The sequence below is a fragment of the Megalops cyprinoides genome, chromosome 13, assembly GCF_013368585.1.
Source record: "Megalops cyprinoides isolate fMegCyp1 chromosome 13, fMegCyp1.pri, whole genome shotgun sequence".
Classification (NCBI taxonomy): domain Eukaryota; kingdom Metazoa; phylum Chordata; class Actinopteri; order Elopiformes; family Megalopidae; genus Megalops; species Megalops cyprinoides.
The window spans coordinates 23,228,285-23,246,296 of record NC_050595.1 but is presented as its reverse complement, the minus strand read 5'-3'; the positions used below and the strand labels follow the sequence as shown (position 1 = coordinate 23,246,296).

The 18,012-nt window shown below is 43.1% G+C and overlaps 2 protein-coding genes across 2 annotated transcripts in view; both read right to left on the bottom strand.

Annotated features, from left to right (window-relative positions):
- chsy1 (chondroitin sulfate synthase 1) overlaps positions 1-10,578 on the bottom strand; it is a 49,002-nt gene extending 38,424 nt beyond the window's left edge. The window contains exons 1-2 of the mRNA XM_036544021.1: positions 9,924-10,578; positions 6,633-7,128 (exon numbers count right to left, since the gene is read on the bottom strand). Of these exons, the coding sequence (XP_036399914.1) occupies positions 6,633-7,128; positions 9,924-10,231 (804 nt within the window). The 5' untranslated portion in view covers positions 10,232-10,578. The remainder of the gene's footprint in view (positions 1-6,632; positions 7,129-9,923) is intronic.
- A 2,011-nt stretch (positions 10,579-12,589) lies between these two features.
- Positions 12,590-17,582, bottom strand: snrpa1 (small nuclear ribonucleoprotein polypeptide A'). Its single transcript, XM_036543800.1, has 9 exons — positions 17,408-17,582; positions 17,067-17,214; positions 16,791-16,869; positions 16,047-16,093; positions 15,862-15,964; positions 15,399-15,478; positions 14,961-15,036; positions 14,716-14,809; positions 12,590-14,074 (listed from the first exon to the last, which is right to left on the bottom strand). The coding sequence occupies exons 1-9, from the start codon at positions 17,487-17,489 to the stop codon at positions 13,833-13,835; spliced, it is 951 nt and encodes a 316-aa protein (XP_036399693.1). The 5' UTR covers positions 17,490-17,582; the 3' UTR covers positions 12,590-13,832.
- Between the last annotated feature and the right edge of the window lie 430 nt (positions 17,583-18,012).

Below are 18,012 nucleotides of genomic sequence, written 5' to 3'. Positions count from 1 at the left end.
GCACATGGACTGGATCAGATCTGGCTCTTTAAGTCCTCCATTACATTACACTATTGCCATTTAGCAGACGCTCCTATCCAGAGCGACTTACATTGGTTACAGATTTAAGTGTTATCCATTTATGCAGCTGGATATTCTGGGTTAGGTCCTTTGCCCAAGGGTACAGCGGCAGTGCCCCAGCGGGGAACTGAATCAGCAACCTTTCGGTTACGAGCCCTGCTCCTCACCACTACGCTACACTGCAGCCCATTAATGGGGCATATATGACTGTCTACCTGCCCACCAAACAGTGTGACTGCCTGTGAGACCTATGACAGTGCAAAGTATTCTCACTGGGTTTTTTTTTTAAAAAAAAAAAACAAAAGGCAGAAAACAGCGCACGCTCATTCACAATAACATGCACACAAAGTGTCCCCCATCACTGAATGCGCGCTGCCTACGGAAAGGTCAGCACAAGGGAGGATAAATATGGGGCAGCTTATGGCAGGATGACGTAAAGAAAGCCAGGCAAAGGGAAGCGAAAGACAACCAAAAGAGGCAGAGCACTGCAGTGTGCCACACAGCCCACCTGCTCGGAGATCCTAATGAGCAGTGCTGCAGTCCCTCCTTATGGAGTGTCCAGCCTGTGACTTCTCTCCCAGGTGAAAGATACTGTCTTTTTTTTAAAGGCAAGAAATGCATCCCTCTAGGGCTTTTAAGCAAACGTTAACCCAGTCTGCCCACCCAGGATCCCAGCCAGGGTTCTGGAGGCTTTTAAAGGCAAAGACGCTCCAAGGTATTCACCCCAACAGCCAGATCTGGGCCTGCCTTTTTTTAATTACACTACATATAAACTGAAAGGACATTTAATATCAAAGCCGGAGTTCATCCACCAAGTGGACTCTTGGACTCTTCAGCCTCAGCTTTTATTTATTTATGTTCCAAATGAAAAGTTGTAAACATTTATTTGCTTGTTTTTGGGCTAATTTTAGAATCCTCCCTGGAGAAGGCTGAGTAAAAAAAAAAAAGAAAAAGAAACAGTGGGACACATACATTTCACTAGAGGCCACAGGATATCTAGAAATACATGAGGTTAGCCACACATACGAATGTCTGAAATGCAGAGAAAAACTTATGCTTAATTATATTTTTCTTCTCCTCCTCACAAACAGATTTGCTGCAAAGTTCTCTATTTTTACAGAGAAGTCAGAGAGATATATATGACATTCTTCCTTGAAGATTATATATAAATATCATAAACAGACATTATATTATTTATATATTGCACACACACTCACACAAACACACACACACACACATATATATTATATACATACACATACATACATATAAACGTGTGTGTGTGTGTGTATATTACAAACACATATAAACTCCTGAGCCAAAATCTCACCCAAATTTCTGATGCTTAATTATAATTACTGACTGACTTGCTCCATGAGCAGCCTATTAACACCAATTGGAAAATAAAGGTCAACAATCAGATCAATAGTTCCTTCCCCCAGCAAGGTCTTTAATTATTGAGATTGAGTAAGGTACCCTCCTGGTGTGCAGACGTTCAATTCTGTTCCCGTGAGCGCACCCTCATCAGAGACCGTCAGGTCTCAGAGCTGCCTTTCAATCAGCCGCTGATTAACACCCTGAACACCAGGAGGGCTGACTTAAATCACATTCTGCCACTTGAAGTGCACGGGAATCACCTTTCCACTGCGGGAGTGTGCGTCTATTGCATTATATAACAATCTGGCGCCGTTTTCCCAAGAACCGTGGCCTGTGGATCAGATCAAATTCCCAAAACATCTACACAGACATGCAAATCATATGATTCATCTCCCTCACAAGCGGAAGATGTCCTTTAACCCAAGACAATCGGGCCTATTAGACTACGTGCTGCAAGAGGCCCTGTTTTTATGGTCATACATTTTCCCCCAGGGTAGCGCAGGCTTCACAAAAACTACAAATCACAGTCAAGCTTTCCACAATAGCCACGTTTGCTCTTCGATGAAAGACACTTGAAACCGTGGAGATATGACTCATTCTCACTGTACACAGTGTGTATTTCTCAATTCATTTTAGTCAACTGGAGCCCTGGAATTCTAAAGACTGATTACTACACAAATAAAAACTTGCGTCATTTCTTGTTGAAGACACTGCTGAGTTTCAAAGTTGAACAATCAAATAAAAAGAATGTCTTTACCACACCTAAACTCCACAGTACAAATTCCACACAAAAAGCAGTAAAAATAACTACTTAAAAAGAGTAGCAAGTTTTTCTTTTCTGTAAAGACAAAAAATACCAAGAAAATCATCACTCTACCGCTATGAAATCCCTCTTCTCGTAACCACCCACTGAGTTAAAGCCCTCCCCCAAAAAACCTATACAACCAACACACATCTTCTTCAGCACTATAATAAAACACCTACACCATGTTTAGCGGCGTACTGCTCTATGCCATAGCAAGCCTGTTGTACAGACAGGTCTGAGCCTGACAGCAGGAAGACGGGGGCTGAACACTTCCTGTTAGTTTGGCTGGGCCAAAAAAAAAAAAAAAAAAGCACGTTATCAGGATATATTTCTGACCAGTGATGGGAAAGAATTACAGTGCCACATTAAACTGTCCAGGCCCATTGATGGAGGAAATAAAAGAACTCGGCCCACAATGATATCTCAATGAGCCGCCTCTGCCTTTCCATCCAGATCCGATTCGGGGCGACCCGTGAAACGTGGCAAGATGGCAGACAGACCTTTATGCATTAATGCAGGAGGGGAGCTGGTGGCTTCCCCTCAGACTTTCAGTGGGAGAGCAGAGAGATCCACAGCAATCAGCTCTGACTCAAACAGGGAGTGGTTGGTGACATCTGGTTTTCTCCACCTCCGCCACGCGCTCGGTGAAGACATGCTTCGGGCGCACCGAGGTGCAGGCTCTCGCGGGTGATGTGCGAGCCGCTTACGGACCGGCCTCGCGGAGCCCACAGGAGGAGCGCTTTCATCTTCCTGAGTGCGAGTGTGCCAAACCGATAAGGGAGAAAAGACACCACAGACCCTTTCCTTCTGAGGGGGGCGAATGGATTCACACACAGGAGCTCAGAGCCGTGCGTGAGACAGTACTGTCCTGGCATGTGACCTGCCAGAGATGAGCTGCCTGTTTGCCCCCTGCTTCTGAATAAAGTTTGCCAGCCACGGTTTGGAAGATGGTTTTCAGTGGAAGGAAGAGGGATCTTAAGGGAAAACAATCCAAGACTGTCTTTCCGAACTCTGGTTGTCATGGTTGCTGCATAATGTGTCTGGGCCTAGTCGCAGGCCAGAGCTTTGTATGAATGGGCATTAATATCAAACAGTCAGTGTCAGTATTTTAATTCTGAGAGCATTAAAAGGATATTTCCTTAGGCCCAGATCCAGCTTTATCACAATATACTTCAACTTTTACTTTTGGTAATGAACTGATGCATGTTTTTCTTCAGCGTTGTGTAAGCAACCAAAACATAAAACATGCTAAATTTTGTTTTTGAATGTTGGAGGAGAAAGTCTTCCATGTAAATGCCATCTTTGCTGTTAAAAAAGTAAATAACAAGTACACCCAGGAGTCGCTTGTAATTCAGCAAACATCTATATGCCAGCTTTCACCTCAATAACCATACATCACAATGAGAGCGTGTCTGTGTTAGAGTGATGGCGGCAAGGAAATATCGATTTTCTACAACATTCTCAACAGGATGCCGGCAGTTTAACTACTGCCAACCTAGCAGTCAGCAGAGCGGCCGAAAGGAAAGGACAGCTCTGCGGCTGAAGGCCCACACAAATCTGGGGTGTTTGGTGAAAAAAAACTAACCCATACGCAACAGATAATCTCTCTCGGCATCTAGACAGCCAATGCAGAGAAAGCAGGCCTCAGCTGGTGACGGTCTGCTGCCGTTCTTGGAGGGGGACGCACCCGCGGCGAATTTTTTCCGCTGCACCGCCAAGATAACACGGGCGCGCATCATGGGAGCCGGGTTATCGCAGCACCGCGGCAGCGGGGAAAGAGCCGCCAACGTCCTTGAGAGGCATAAAAGTCTCTCTCCGCTCGGCGGGGCCACTCCTGTGTAATTTATATCAGCGCTGGGATCCCTCCGCCGGTCTCATCTGTGGCCCGTCACCAGAGTCATATCGCTCCAGCCTCTCCAACCTCAGACACAGATTTACTGCCTCCCTGTTTCAGAGCAGAGCCTTTCGTCAGCAGTCTTCCAGGGGTAAACATGGTGTCTCTTCATATATGTAAACGTGACGAAGTCGCAGACCTTAGCTCATCCTGAGGTCAGCCACATGGACAATGTGCAGCCATTCCCTATACAGACATTCTATTTATTATGACCAGATAATCAGTTCTGTCTGCTTCACATTGAACTGTTCTGTCTCTGCCGTTGTTGACGTGTTATGATTTGCTGGCCTGTTATTGTTATTCTTGAACAGGGCTTGGTCTAAAATGGAACATCCACAGCCCACAAAGGAACCCCAACAGAACCAGAACCTCTGGTTACCAAGCAGAACCTCTAAGAAGGAGGACAAAGAAGAACACCAGAGTTGAATATCTGGGCATAATAAATACAACATCTGTGGTACTCTGTCAGGGTCCCACCTTCCCTGTAATGACACATCATAACTCCACATAACCATGACAAGTTGCATTTAATTGTCAACATTGCCAATGGGCTGACTTCAAGGATGTTTTTCCCCCCATTTAATTCCTCACTGCACAAAGTTCATCGTCCTAAGCCTTCCACCACTTCGGGAGACAAAAAAAACATGCCACACTCAAAGCCGAAGCCTGCAGGCAGAACTCACCGACGTAAGTGGAGGCTCCTTTGTTTTAGTCATCTATGATGAACTCCCCTCTGCTGTAATTAAAACTTACATCAATGCAAATTAAAGCTCGCGGAGACTTGAGTCACGAGGGTGGTTTTATAAAGTAGTCTATAATAAAGGGTAGGAGTACCACTTCTGCTCAGCTCTCCCCACTAAAACCACATTTACTGCTGGCTTTGATGTCCTCCCTTTACACAGCATTTTGCCAATTTATGAGCCTAAAAACAAATGTGGCATTAGAATTTCTAAAGTAAAATGATTTCGTCTACACGTGGTGAAGGGAAAACTATAACTCCTGCTAAACAAGGCCACAAAATGAAATGGCCCCATTTGTATCAGTTTTTATGCATAAACCGAACCGTGCACTTTAGCAAAGGACCTATCACAGCTTCCTCAGAGCAAACAATTGCCAGGGGGCCATTCGGAAGCACACTAAAGGATTGGAAATGTGCTGTTAAGCATTAGCTGGTAGTTTGCGCATTGGTTGTAAATGACCGTAGTTTTTATGTGTGGGAAAAAAAAGCGAAACCCTCAGTCACACCCTGCTGCCCACACAGAGCCCCTCTAAATACAGTGTCTGCCTGGTGCAGACCAACCGCAGACCTGAATCAAAAATGCAGTCAATCAGAGGCCAGCATCGCCAATCTGCAATATTCAAAGGGATAAAGGTAAAATAACCGGCCTCTTTGAGCATGTCATCCTGAACTCGGCGGACACACAGCAAGAAGGTTAAAAATGCTGGTCGCTGAAGTGTTTGACTGCATATAGAAGTCCAAGACACGCTGAAGCACTTCAGAGACAAAGCCATTAACTGATGGACAGTCAGACTGGAATTCCACGGTCTTTCTTCCTCTCCTTGCCGGTCTCGAACTAACATGAAAGCCTGGAGGCGATTCAAAGCGGAACATGAAACAAAAGCCTTCGGATGAAAAAAGCTGTCACTTTTCTTTTTTTCACCAACAAGTACAAGCTACAATTTTCAATGTCCCAAATTACGTACCCAAAAAGCACTAAAGGGGCTGCTTTTAGAACAATGCATTAGAAAGCTGCAGGCTAGATGGCAACAGTGGAAAAACCTCAGGTCTCATGTTCCTATTTAAATGGCTGCACTATGACCATTCAGTTGACTTCAGAGCTTTTCGTGACCTCAAGTGAGCGTAGGTGGGACTTTTTTCCCCCCCAAGGTCAAAAGCCTTGTTTCCCCTACTTACTGCACTGCTCACATTTGGGCAACACATACTTTTGCATCTGCATCTTGCATTTCAACTGTGCTATGACAACAGCGCACTGTTATTTTCATACAACTTTACAGACACCTAAGTGCAAGTTCAGGAGGGTGGGGCAAAATTAAAACCCTCCAATGACAAGTACACCTTCAAAAAGGCTTCATTAAACATGATCATGGTGTAGGAATGAAAATTTACCACTGCTGGAGTCTATCATTTTATTTCACCACTTAAGCCTGAATTCGTTTTGGTAAATTCAGGATTTGAATCTCTGAAGGGACAAGTCGTCCACACTCCAGCAACCGCTTCCATCTCACGGAAGAGTTGAGTGAATAATGATCAAATGATACTTGACCGCAGACACATCTCTTTACTTTCGAGCCGAAATATTCTTCAAAGGAGGGGGCCCGCGAGGTCATCTTAGAGGGTTTAGAAGGTTCAAAGCTGGGCCGAAAAAGCCGGCGTCAGCGGCTCAAAGCACTTTAAAGCGGCGCGGTCCAGAGGCGTGTCCCAATCCGACCCCTCCGAAAGATTCCCCTCCCCCCCCCCACCCCACCGTCCCTTACCTCATAGGACCAGACGCACTGCACGCCGGCGAACCTGCGCACGCAGCGGCCCACCTCCACGTCCTCGTGGGTGGTGTACATCTCCTGCAGGCACTGGCGGATGTGGGGCACCATGCGCCGCAGCACCTCCCGGCTCATGATGACGCCGGGCCCACCCATGCAGAAGTTCTCGCCGGGCTCCAGCGCCAGCTTGCCCAGCTCGTCGCGCGCGCCCATGCCCGTCTGGCCCAGGAAGATGGCCTCGCTGCTGTTCAGGCTGCGCAGAAAGCTCTCCAGCCGCTCGCTCTTGATGTAGACGTCGTCGTCGGCGCGCATGAACCACTCGTAGTGGTCCAGGTAGTGGTCGTGCATGTACTTGAGCATCATGAAGGACTTCTTCTGCGGCGGGTACGAGTCGTCCACGTTCTTCAGCGGCACGATGGGGATGGGGATGGAGGTGTCCGAGCCCTCGCTGGAGAAGAACTCCACCTTGCCCGGGATGGTCTGGGCCCAAGTCCTGCATAAAGACCACACAGAGGAGGCCAGTGAGTGGTGCTGAAATGTGGAGCGCTATGCAGGAAGCTGGGCCTGTAACCCAGGTTATATTCCCAAGAGGGACATTGTACACTCGGGAATGATACTTAACCCAAACTGTTTCAGTGAACATCACCTGCGTAAAAGAATCTGTAAACTAGCTATCAAGGTCACCCAGTATCAGCAAATAAAATGAAAAGAATTCAGACCACTTCACTCAAGGAAAAGCAGTGAATGTGAATGGCATTCCTCGCAAATGGCATCAGCAATAAACTCAAACTGATATTAAGGTACAGGAATAACATGCGAGTTTGAGGGAGGGTTTCTTCACTGCAGCTGCCCACAGACATAAATAAGGATGCACAAAGGCTAAACTGTACATTCTGTGCAGCAGAGGAATTTATATTTATCTTAATGGAAAAAAAATCTCTATCTTGATGAAAGATTTCATTTATAGATGAGCTCTGTCCCAGCTGTGAGGTAACAACAAAGGTTAAATACAATCTGACTGGTAAACACGGGGTATACATGCAGCCTATTTGAAAAAGGGGATTTCAAGCAGAGTTTCACATGAATGTTCATGAGGCGAAAAAGACAAGAACTTGGGGAACTTGGAGAACAATCTTGCAAAATCGAAGAGTCACAAACAAGTGTTATTTCCTTTTTTTTTTTATTTGCCATCATTTCAGTAATTCGAGATGGGGGGGGGGGGGGGGGGGGTTGGGGGATGATTAAATCAAATCAGATATGAACAGCATGCTGTTGATGTTTTTCATGTAAATACAATATTGCCTGTATGTCTGCAGATGTTCTTGCCATTTCTCTCTCTCTCTCGCGCTCTCTTTCTCTGATATCTATCTAACCTCCCACATGACCGCCTGCTTGAAAAGATGGCACTGTTCTGTGCACACGCCTTCCTCGCAGTCCAAACCAAAATTTCATCAGACGCTCTTTTAAAGCTCACGCCGTTGGGCTGGGTCAGAGTCATGTCAGGTTAATAGCGCTGTCAATTCAAATATGGCAACCATTCCTGCTTTCATAACTGAATAATAATTGAACTTCCTGTCACCCTATTGGGCAGGATTTGCTCTTTGGAAACAGGAAGGAACAACCTACCTAGGTCTCAATGTTATTTAATGAATAACCAGCATGGTCTTCAGGAGGAAGACATCAGCATATCCTAAAAAGCACCCTTTGACTTTGCATGATTGAATCTCCACACTGGCGCCCCTGGCAAAGACCCCAGCACATGCCATCAGCGATCTGTTACACAACCGCCAGCATTATTTGTCCATACCTACATGTAACTTGTGTAGGAATGGGAACACAATTAAAAGTCTGAGTGGGCACTGCTCTTACGTAACATATAGCAAACAGACAGGAGAAAACTCTGTTTTGGTTTTAAAGGCCATAGTCCCTGGCTGCCCTTGGAATGGTGGTCTAGACTGAAGGATAGCCAGCTGCTTTGCTAAGGGGTGTGGCATTTTTCTTGCATACTTCAGCGAATGCAGCGTCATAACAGCGCTCCATCTGCCATTGAAGGGAAAATTATTTGAATTTGTCCCCTTTGTTTACATTCCTTGCATTCGCTTTAGAGAGGGGAACCTTTTCGTGATTGCCAAAGGCCTGAATCAAAACAACATGTCTTGGTGATGCTTTACAGCCGATAATCTGGCAAAGAGTAGCAGTATGATTAACAGTGATGCAGACGAAATATGACACCAAAAACTGTTTTTATAGTGTTTCAAGGCCAAGGAGATAAATGATAAAATGCCAAGCGCAGGATTACAGGTACTAAGGTGTTTTTTAGAAAAAAATCTTAACACCAAACTAATATTTTGTGATTTGGCATTTGTAGAATAAAGGCCAGACAGTTGGAAAACTTAACAGACACCACACCAGCCAGCTGTCAGAAATAGAGTGGACAATGACATAAACATCAGCAAAAAAATGTAATTGACAGTTCCAAAACAGAAGAACTGATATACTTCAGCACTCCTTCAAATAGGCATTTTTCTCTCGTGTATGCATCGTTTTGAAAATGTCTTTACAATCATGAAAACTACAGGGTGAAAAGTAGTTGAGAGCTTTTCCTCTTCACAAAAATAAAAAACTGGTGCGGCAATAACTCAGATTTGATTTTGTAAAAAAAAAAAAAAAAAACAATATATTGTGTGGTTGAAATTGACTGCACTCTGGAGAATTTGCACATCTTTGACTTTTACAATTATCCACCAGTATCATGAGTAAATTGCATCTATACCTAGCTAGCTAGCTAGGCACTTCGGCAAGTACAGTGAATTAAAAACCACCTTAACTGTACTGCAACTCAAACATGCTCTTAAGTGCAGGATGAATGTCTATATTTTAGAAGTAAAGAACTGCCACTGAACCAATTCATTTGTTCAACAGAATAACTGTTAGGCCTACGACTCCTCTGATGGCAGTTTCTTTCTTTCATCTTTTTTGACACATCGTGGCTACACTGAGACAAAGAAACCTTAAATCTACAATTCGCCCATGACTTCTTTGTTACGTATCGTCCAGTAGTTAGCCAATTCGCTAGAGAGATGGCTATCATGCTTGCTAGCTAAAAATTAAATAAAGGCTCAAGTATAACGCCTACCACAGCTACACAACCTTGATCTGTAATAGAAGCAATTCAGGTTATCTCCTAATGAGCAGCCGACGCATTTGATCGGAAATTACACCTTGAAACTAACGCTATCAGACCTAGGACCAAAGCCGAGACATCGAGATCATGCCTTCTCAACGTACCTGTAAGCAGCCACGGCACGGTTGTTCAGATACTTCTGAGCGGTCATAACGCCGACGAAAAGGAAACTACTGGACCGGGGGACCGGCTTCACAGTTGACAATAATCCGTTATCTTGCGGTTGCCACACCAGCGCGCCGCCGTCTTTTCTTAGACCGTGCAACCCGCAGCCACCGGTGCTTGCCTTGCGCTTCTGACCAGCTTTCTTCAACTCCGTGGCCCTGGGCAAAATAAGTCTGGAAGCCAGAGTAAACCCGACAACCAGTCCCAACAGAACACTGAACCATGCTCTTCGGCTTCTTCCTGCCATTCCCTAAAACTTAACCAACTCTGCACTGTTCCTCCGCGTTTTCCTCGCTGCACAGAGCGTGTCTTTCGGCAACCTTGTCGGCTAGATTGTGGCACCCTCCAGAAAGCTTGGCTCACACTCTCTCATGATAGAAAAGCTTCTCTCTCCGGCTGCTGTTGGTCCCACCGAGGGTCTGCTGCATACGTAGCATCGGAGCCGTCTCCATAAACCCGCCACCTAAACCGTCCTCATCATGTTACGCCTCTAATCATTAAGCAGCACAGTCGTTTCTAGTCAAAGAAAAGAAAATCTTTATCTGATTCCGAGGTTTCTTTGCGCAAAGAGAAGGTCCTCCATTCTCCCGTCCACCGCGCCGTTGTGTGAATGTCCAAAAGCCTTTCACCAACGCGGCTTAAACTGTATAGTTTGACCTAATTGAGTCACCGTAGCGCAACTCTGATTGGCGACAGAGTGTGATTACGTGTGTGCGACACTGATTTTTCTTTTTTTTCATAGGACCAAAGACGTTTCATGTAGTTTGTGCACCAGATAACGGTGGTGAGGAACATCCACACATAAAATATAATATATGAATTAATATCCACGTTTAAAATACTAAAACGATAAATGGCTACCAATAACGCTCGGGGCTACTTTTTGCAGTTAGATTTCTCATTTCATTTTTCGATTTTGTGGAAAGAGTTGAGCTACCATCACATCGCTTTGTGAATAATAGTTTTCCAAAGTAAATGCTTCCCCCCCGCACTGTTTCATTGACAATGGATGCCCATATCCATATTCTGTTTTCAGTCATTTGAAAAGGGGTCAGCAGCAGGATAATTCCACTCTTTTGTTGTATACTTTCCAGGTACAAACTATCAGCTAGAGTTAAATTGCAAAATGGTTAAAACGTACCAGGTTTGCAAACAGTTAAAAACTTAAAAATGTGTTTCTGCGTGTTGGGATCACAGGGGAATAATGACCCAACTTTCCAAACTGCGTGGAGTGGCTGAACGATGAAAAGTATGCTTATTGCTGACATACTGTCGCCATCTCGTGGATCATATTAGAAAAGCACTTGGAAAGTTCATGGTTTCTGTGCGCTACGTCACAATATACGCCTATACTTATGTGGGAAAAGGCCAGGTTGTCTGACCTCATCGAGTGACATCTTAATCCTCTCAGTGTATGCATCCGTGCTTTATTGCTCGACCATCTTAATTCCAGATTTAAGTAAGTTGTAACATATGTCAAAAACTTCAGAAAAGTAACTTTTCTTTGCCAAACCCTCTCAATTTGTATACAATACGATCCTGTGTAGACACAAAATGAGCATTTTACACCATTTTCAGTGCTAATTCCTCGATGAAGCTTTACTTAAACAGCAATATACAATCATCACATAGTTAAGCAGTCTTCAGAACAAGTGTAGGATAGAACATAACTTGTCATATCCACTATCAGACAATATAGCTTTAACTTTTATTGGATGGCAACCTAAACAGAGGGGTATCATCCAGATTCTAATGTCGAACACATGCACAAAAGAAGCAAAAAGTGTAGACCGCAATCCGGGACTTGGATGAAGGATTTCTTTCTTTACAAAAGGCACATTATTCATATAGCGTGTCTCTGGGAAATTGGTAAAAGCATATCAAAAAGTGTCATTTTTGCAGGCAATTCACAGAATACAGTGCACAGTAAAAAACCTCTCTCCTCCATGCAGTGTGAGGATTTTAAAAAGTACCCAATAATTAAAATAAGGTTGGCAACAGCCAAAATGGAGGGAGGAAGGAGTGCATTGTTTAGTTTCCCCAGAAAACAGCCTCTTAAAAATATGACACCAGATTGAATGAACAGGTATTGAAGTTAATTCTACCCTCTTTTCAAAACTAAACAGCATGGTGATAGGTGGAATACATAGCAAAATGTCAAATTCTGTGGCAAACTATATAAATACCATTATGCTCAGGAAGCCAAATGGATATACATGTCGATATAATCTAACAACAAACAAGACTTCTTTATAACTGAACTCATGTAACATTCACCTTACCTTCCCAATAAGACCATCTATATTGGATTTAAAAGTATGACGAAGGTCTATGTATTTGTAAAATGACATGCAATGAAGGTGTATCAGGATCTCAACTGCACAAATCTACAACTACTGTACAACCACTCAAAGTGGCAGTAATAAAGCCATCTTAGTTGGTCATACAACTTTTATCTTCAATAGCTTCTATATGATCCTGCATAATCAGCAGGTGGTTTATAATTACAGCAAATAAGAATTTAAAAATTCACACTTAGATGAAAATCAAGAAACATCTGACAGGAGATAAGACTTTAATATACTGCATTGTATTAATACCTGGGTATAATCAGATGATTCGTTTGAATTTAATTTCAAATTTAATCAACCTTCGGCCAGCTCATAAGGAAGGTAAAAGGTCTGCAGCAATGTACCTCTTGCACTGTCTCCACTAGATGAGGACCGTCCTCTTTCACATCAATGTGTTTGATCCGTTAGATTAAACCGTATAATACACACCATACTGTGAACTTCAACCTTCACAAAGGCTTTGGATACAAACAACATCCACCAATCTTGCAGACGCTGCACATTGAGAATGTGGGTGGTTTTGGAAAGGCTGCTCGTAAGCCACAACCTCTGTACTGTACATCTGGAAAAAGCCTCGTTTCCTCTGTGCTTTTAATTAGCCTTTTATTAACAGACCCTGACTGGCAGTTTTTCCACTGAGCACACTTTAAACCAGTCAAACACTTCAGCAAAAGGTTATACTAACAGTCCATATAAAATATCTAACAGAGAGAGACTCACAAATTCAGCCAGACAAGCAGTGAAACACCCAGCGTTACTTCATTTTGGTCAATCCATTTATCTTTGAAATAGATTAACAAATCATATGTAACCCCACTTCTCCACTTAAAATTGAGTATTTCAACTGGTTATGTCCAACAGGGGGTGATTAGGCTCAACAGAGTGAATCAACACCCACTGAAGTGTTCACTTACATCAAGTCTAGTGTCTCCCAAATAAACACAATGATGGCATTAATGAGAACTGCTCAGATACAGACTTTTACAGGAACTCATAACTAAATACTACCTATATGCTCCATACACATTTGCTGGATGATAACCACTAGTACCTTGTAACCCCCTTGGTAAATGCATTTCAGTTAACAAAAATAAAAATTACCTCTGTACACTTACAGGTGTCATAACAAAAATGTTTTCAAATATCAAATAAGGGAGCATTAAACCCTGCCACTGCTAAACAAGCATGATAATGTTCAAGCTTAACAAAATTACTGGACTATTGCTGTATTAAGGCTTTAACAAGGAACATCAAGCAAACTATATCAATGACGACAGCTGCTGCCAGTTAGTCACTGATCAAGTTTTGATTTCTCAAGCCAAAAGATTTACTTCACATTATGCACAAGCCAAAATAAAAAATAGGTGTAAATCTTGTTTATTTACAAAAATGTTTAATGTCTTTAAAGTTATTTTACAATTCAACATAACATGCTGTGCACAACCAGACAAAAAAAAAAAAGCACAAACTGAAATTAGGGCTCAATGATTTTTGCATCTATGCAGACCCATTGACGGGAGCATCTTCCATTTCCTCCTCTTCGTCTTCCTCCTCGTCATCCTCCTCTTCCTCATCCTCCTCCTCTCCACGTTCTTCCTCCTCTTCCTCTTCCTCCTCCCTTCCATCCTCCATCTCTCCACCTGCAGCTTCTTCCTCCATGTGGACTACCGTTTCAGCCTGAGCAACCTCCTCTTCGTTTTCCTCCTCTTCCTCCTCCTCCTCCTCCACACCCGAAGGGCCTAAAACGCAATTGCCACTTGAGAACTGGGCACCCCCTAATGTGGTACTGTACGTTACCAGTACTGGGCTACAAGGAACTGGACTGGATAGCAAACGGGCTGACACATTCCACATTTGGCACAAGTCTATCATGGCTCAACAATGACTGTAACAAACAGCCTTCAGTGCTAGTGTGTTTGGTTATGTGTACAAATACTACAGAATCCATCTGCATTTCAGGCTACCGTGAGAACTGCACTAGTGCCAAGTCTGCCAATTTGTTTTTCCGCTCTCAAGATGAACACACTCATTAAAAGCAGGATTAGGTATCCATTCTTAAAAATGTTGCTGAGAAATATCATATAATGCTTAAACCGTTTTCAAAAAACAGACTGGGATTTTCAGTTTTGATGTCTGCCGTGCACCTACTGCTAGTAGACAGCCATGCTTCCATGTCATACTCACAAGGTAATAGCTATAAGCATACTACACAGTACAAGCCATTGTTCTCATTACCCTCTTTCAGGAAGACTGATGTCAGGAGCAACAGCTGCAATTATACTGTGTTGCATGTGATCAAATTAGGAACGGAAAGATGAACTTTAAACTTTATTTAGGCGCTGTGTGAGTAAAACCAAATCAATCAAAGACTCCCACATACCTTGCTTAATATCTCTCCCTGGAATTTGACCAGCCTGCAGCAGACCTTTCAACCTCTCCACCTCTGCCAGGGATGTGGCATTAGCAATGGCATTCTGAAGAGAGTGGAAGAGAAAACATTTTCACATCAGAATGGACACTGAAGGAACTTGGACATGTCAGGGCACACATTTTATACAAGAATTACTATAGCACTGTAGGGAGGAATGCTTGTTGGCTGCGCAAGATATGAATCAAGACATGCACCTTAATGGCTTCAACATCTGCCGGGGAAGGCCCAGCTTTCTTCTTCTCAGCCTGCAGTGTGGCACCAGGGGTGAACCTGAAATATAAACAGGACGTCACACACTGAGCCTACGACGGCATCGCCTCTCCAACCCTTTAACGCAACGTCAGAACCATCAGTGTAGTATCTCATCTTTGTCAATATACTGATACATCATACTCCTTGAAACAGCTCTACCTTCGAAACACTGAAGCAGGTTTTTTGGATCATTTATTTCCCCAATGAGATTTGATTTGACCAAAAGTGCTTGAAATTCAAATCAATTCACAGCATTCATCTTTTATTTTTTCCATTTACATGCTGCTCCGGTTTTGAGGATAGTGGAGTGAGCTCAACCCCCACGGGCCAGATTGCAGTGTTTCTGAAGGTCTGTGCTCAATCAAGCGCTTTCATCTTACGTTTTTGTTCGCTTGGCAATATCCTTTGCAAGCTGTGCACCTCGTTTGCCTTTGAACATTTTCTCCGCCTCCTGGCGCTCCTATGGCGATACAGACAGTTAAAGCAAAAGGTTTCCAACGCAGCGAGACTTTCAGTTGAGACCCCACAGGTGTATCGTATGCATGTCCAGTGTGACTGATCTGATTCTAAACTATTTTCCATGTTAAATGAAGAGGCAAATCAAATATGCATAATGAATAATTTGTTTCCAAACCTCAGAAAAAAAGCCCACCTAAAGCCCCAACGGCTAGTACTGAATGTCTCCTTTAAAATACAGCTATGGTGTCAGTGCTGCAATCTAGCAATCTAGGCTCTACTGAAAGGAAACTCAAGGCTTACTTCAGTTTAGTAAACAAAACAGTTAAGAAATCCCATGTATTGAATTCTCCTTAATATGCACTGTCCTTACAAGTCTGTATTTACCTTTAATTTCACCTTCTGAAAATCAAGCACTCGTATTTGAGGAATTTTGTTGATCACATAAAGCCTGTAATGTCTCTTGTTCGTGACAGGGTTCCTTAAAAGGCTGCAAAGAGACAAAAATAAGCACAAGTTACATGTGAAAAAGGCAGAGGAGAGAATAATTATGCACGAGTCAAGGAGGATACCTGAGCAGGGTTAATGTCTTGATTGACGCAAGGGGGTCCAAGTCTCCCTTGAGAGAGGAAAGGAAAAAAATTCAACCTGCACAGTAAACACAACAGGCAACGCACAAACTAGTGATGGGAATTCCGGCTCTTTTTAGTGAGCCGGATCATTTGGCTCAGCTCAGTAATAAGAGCCGGCACTTACGGCTCCCAAAAGGCTCTTCATTCAGTACCACTTCTGGCTTTTATAATTCAGCCAAATTTAGCAATGTTTTGACCTATGATTGGTATGTGTGCACATATAGCCTATCACTTAAATTATTCAATGTAATTATACTAAGCCTTATAATTTCCAGAATAACATCATTTTGCATTATGTTTGGTATAAATCATTAATGTAAAAACATCAAACACTATTACACATGTGTATTGAACGTTTTACACAGTTGAACACAGTGCATCTGGTCCTCGTGCGTAAATGTTATGTTACAATTCTAACATTCAGTCAGTGCATGGAGTGCCTATGGCCGAGCAGTGTGGCGAAAAGATCATGTTATTATGCTGTCTTTTATTAATTAACAAAAAAAAAAAGAGAAATCAGCTCTCAGACAGGAGCCGGCTCATAGAGCCGACTCTTTCGCGACCGACACATCACTAGCACAAACAGGACTCAAGTGTTTGTCTAGATAGAACCTGCAGAGCCAGGATTATGCAGCCTGACTGAGAAACATCGGTAGCAGTACCGAAGTTCATCATTTAACTTACCAGCTCTTGGATGTTGTTGTTGGTAAGTACCAACTCTTTCAAGCTCGGCAGGGAATGCTCAAGACCCTCGCCTATCCGACTAGAGCAGAGAAAGGTAAATCAACAAGTTAACTGAGCAGCAAGCTAACATACCCTCCATTCAAAAATTCCTTGTTTAAGTAGCTCGCTAGCGTGTGTGTACCCGTAGTGACTACGTGCACATCCGTGAAACCACTGTAGTTCTCCATCTTTTAATTATAGTCAAATACGCAGCTAACTACCTAACCGGCTACTTACCATATCCTGTTATTATTCATCAGAAGTGTTTTCAGTCTCTTTAGCAAGGGGAAACCGTCCAGTTTTCGGATTTCATTGTCAGAGAAATCGATTGTATCAAACTGGTCAAGAGTTGCTCCGAGATTTTCCAGAACAGGTATTTTATAACCTAAAAGCATGCACAAAGAAGGGAGAGAACGTTAGTTAAATAGTTAGCAAGGCACGCATTTCATGAAAGCTGCTTTTAGCCTCATCTTGCTGGCCGGTTAGCAGTACAATGCAGTGTCGGTACCCCCAAAACTAGCTTGCTAGCTAGTTGGCTAACTAACGAGGTAGGCCTAGATTAAAACGAGCTGAATTACCTCGGAGATCCAGTTCTCTATCTCGAACAGGGTTCGTATACTGGGCCGCCTGCTCAATAAGCTCCGCTGATAATTTCACCATGTCGATATCTGATTATTTCCAGGGATGCAAGGTCTATCAAGCCAAAGTCGTTACTCTTACGACTGCTTTTTTGCACGCTGCCGCCCGGAAGTATGCGTGTTTCCCGGCATGCACTGCGAGCACGGTAGAATCCTGTAACATCTTTGAAGGTTTAAAGAGAGATCATTTCGAAAAACGTCGCGCGTTTATGTAGTTTTGGATGTGCTTTTTTTTGTGCAATTACAGTAGTTTTTGGTTACCACTCGCCAATGATGGTATTGTAGCTACCTCTAGGTTATGTATACTGAAATTGATTTTTTTTCTATAGATATAAGAGCAGTTGATTAATTTGATTATTTTAGTAATTGTTATTAATTGCAAATAGTATTATTTCCTGTTTATTATTATTACAGCATTATTTTAGTTCACTATCGGGCAACCATGGAGCTAGTAATTTTTGTCGTGAAGTAGCTTTAGGTAATTAGTTTAACTCCAAATTTACGGGTCGATTACGATTACGGGCCGCCTGTAGTCACACAATAGA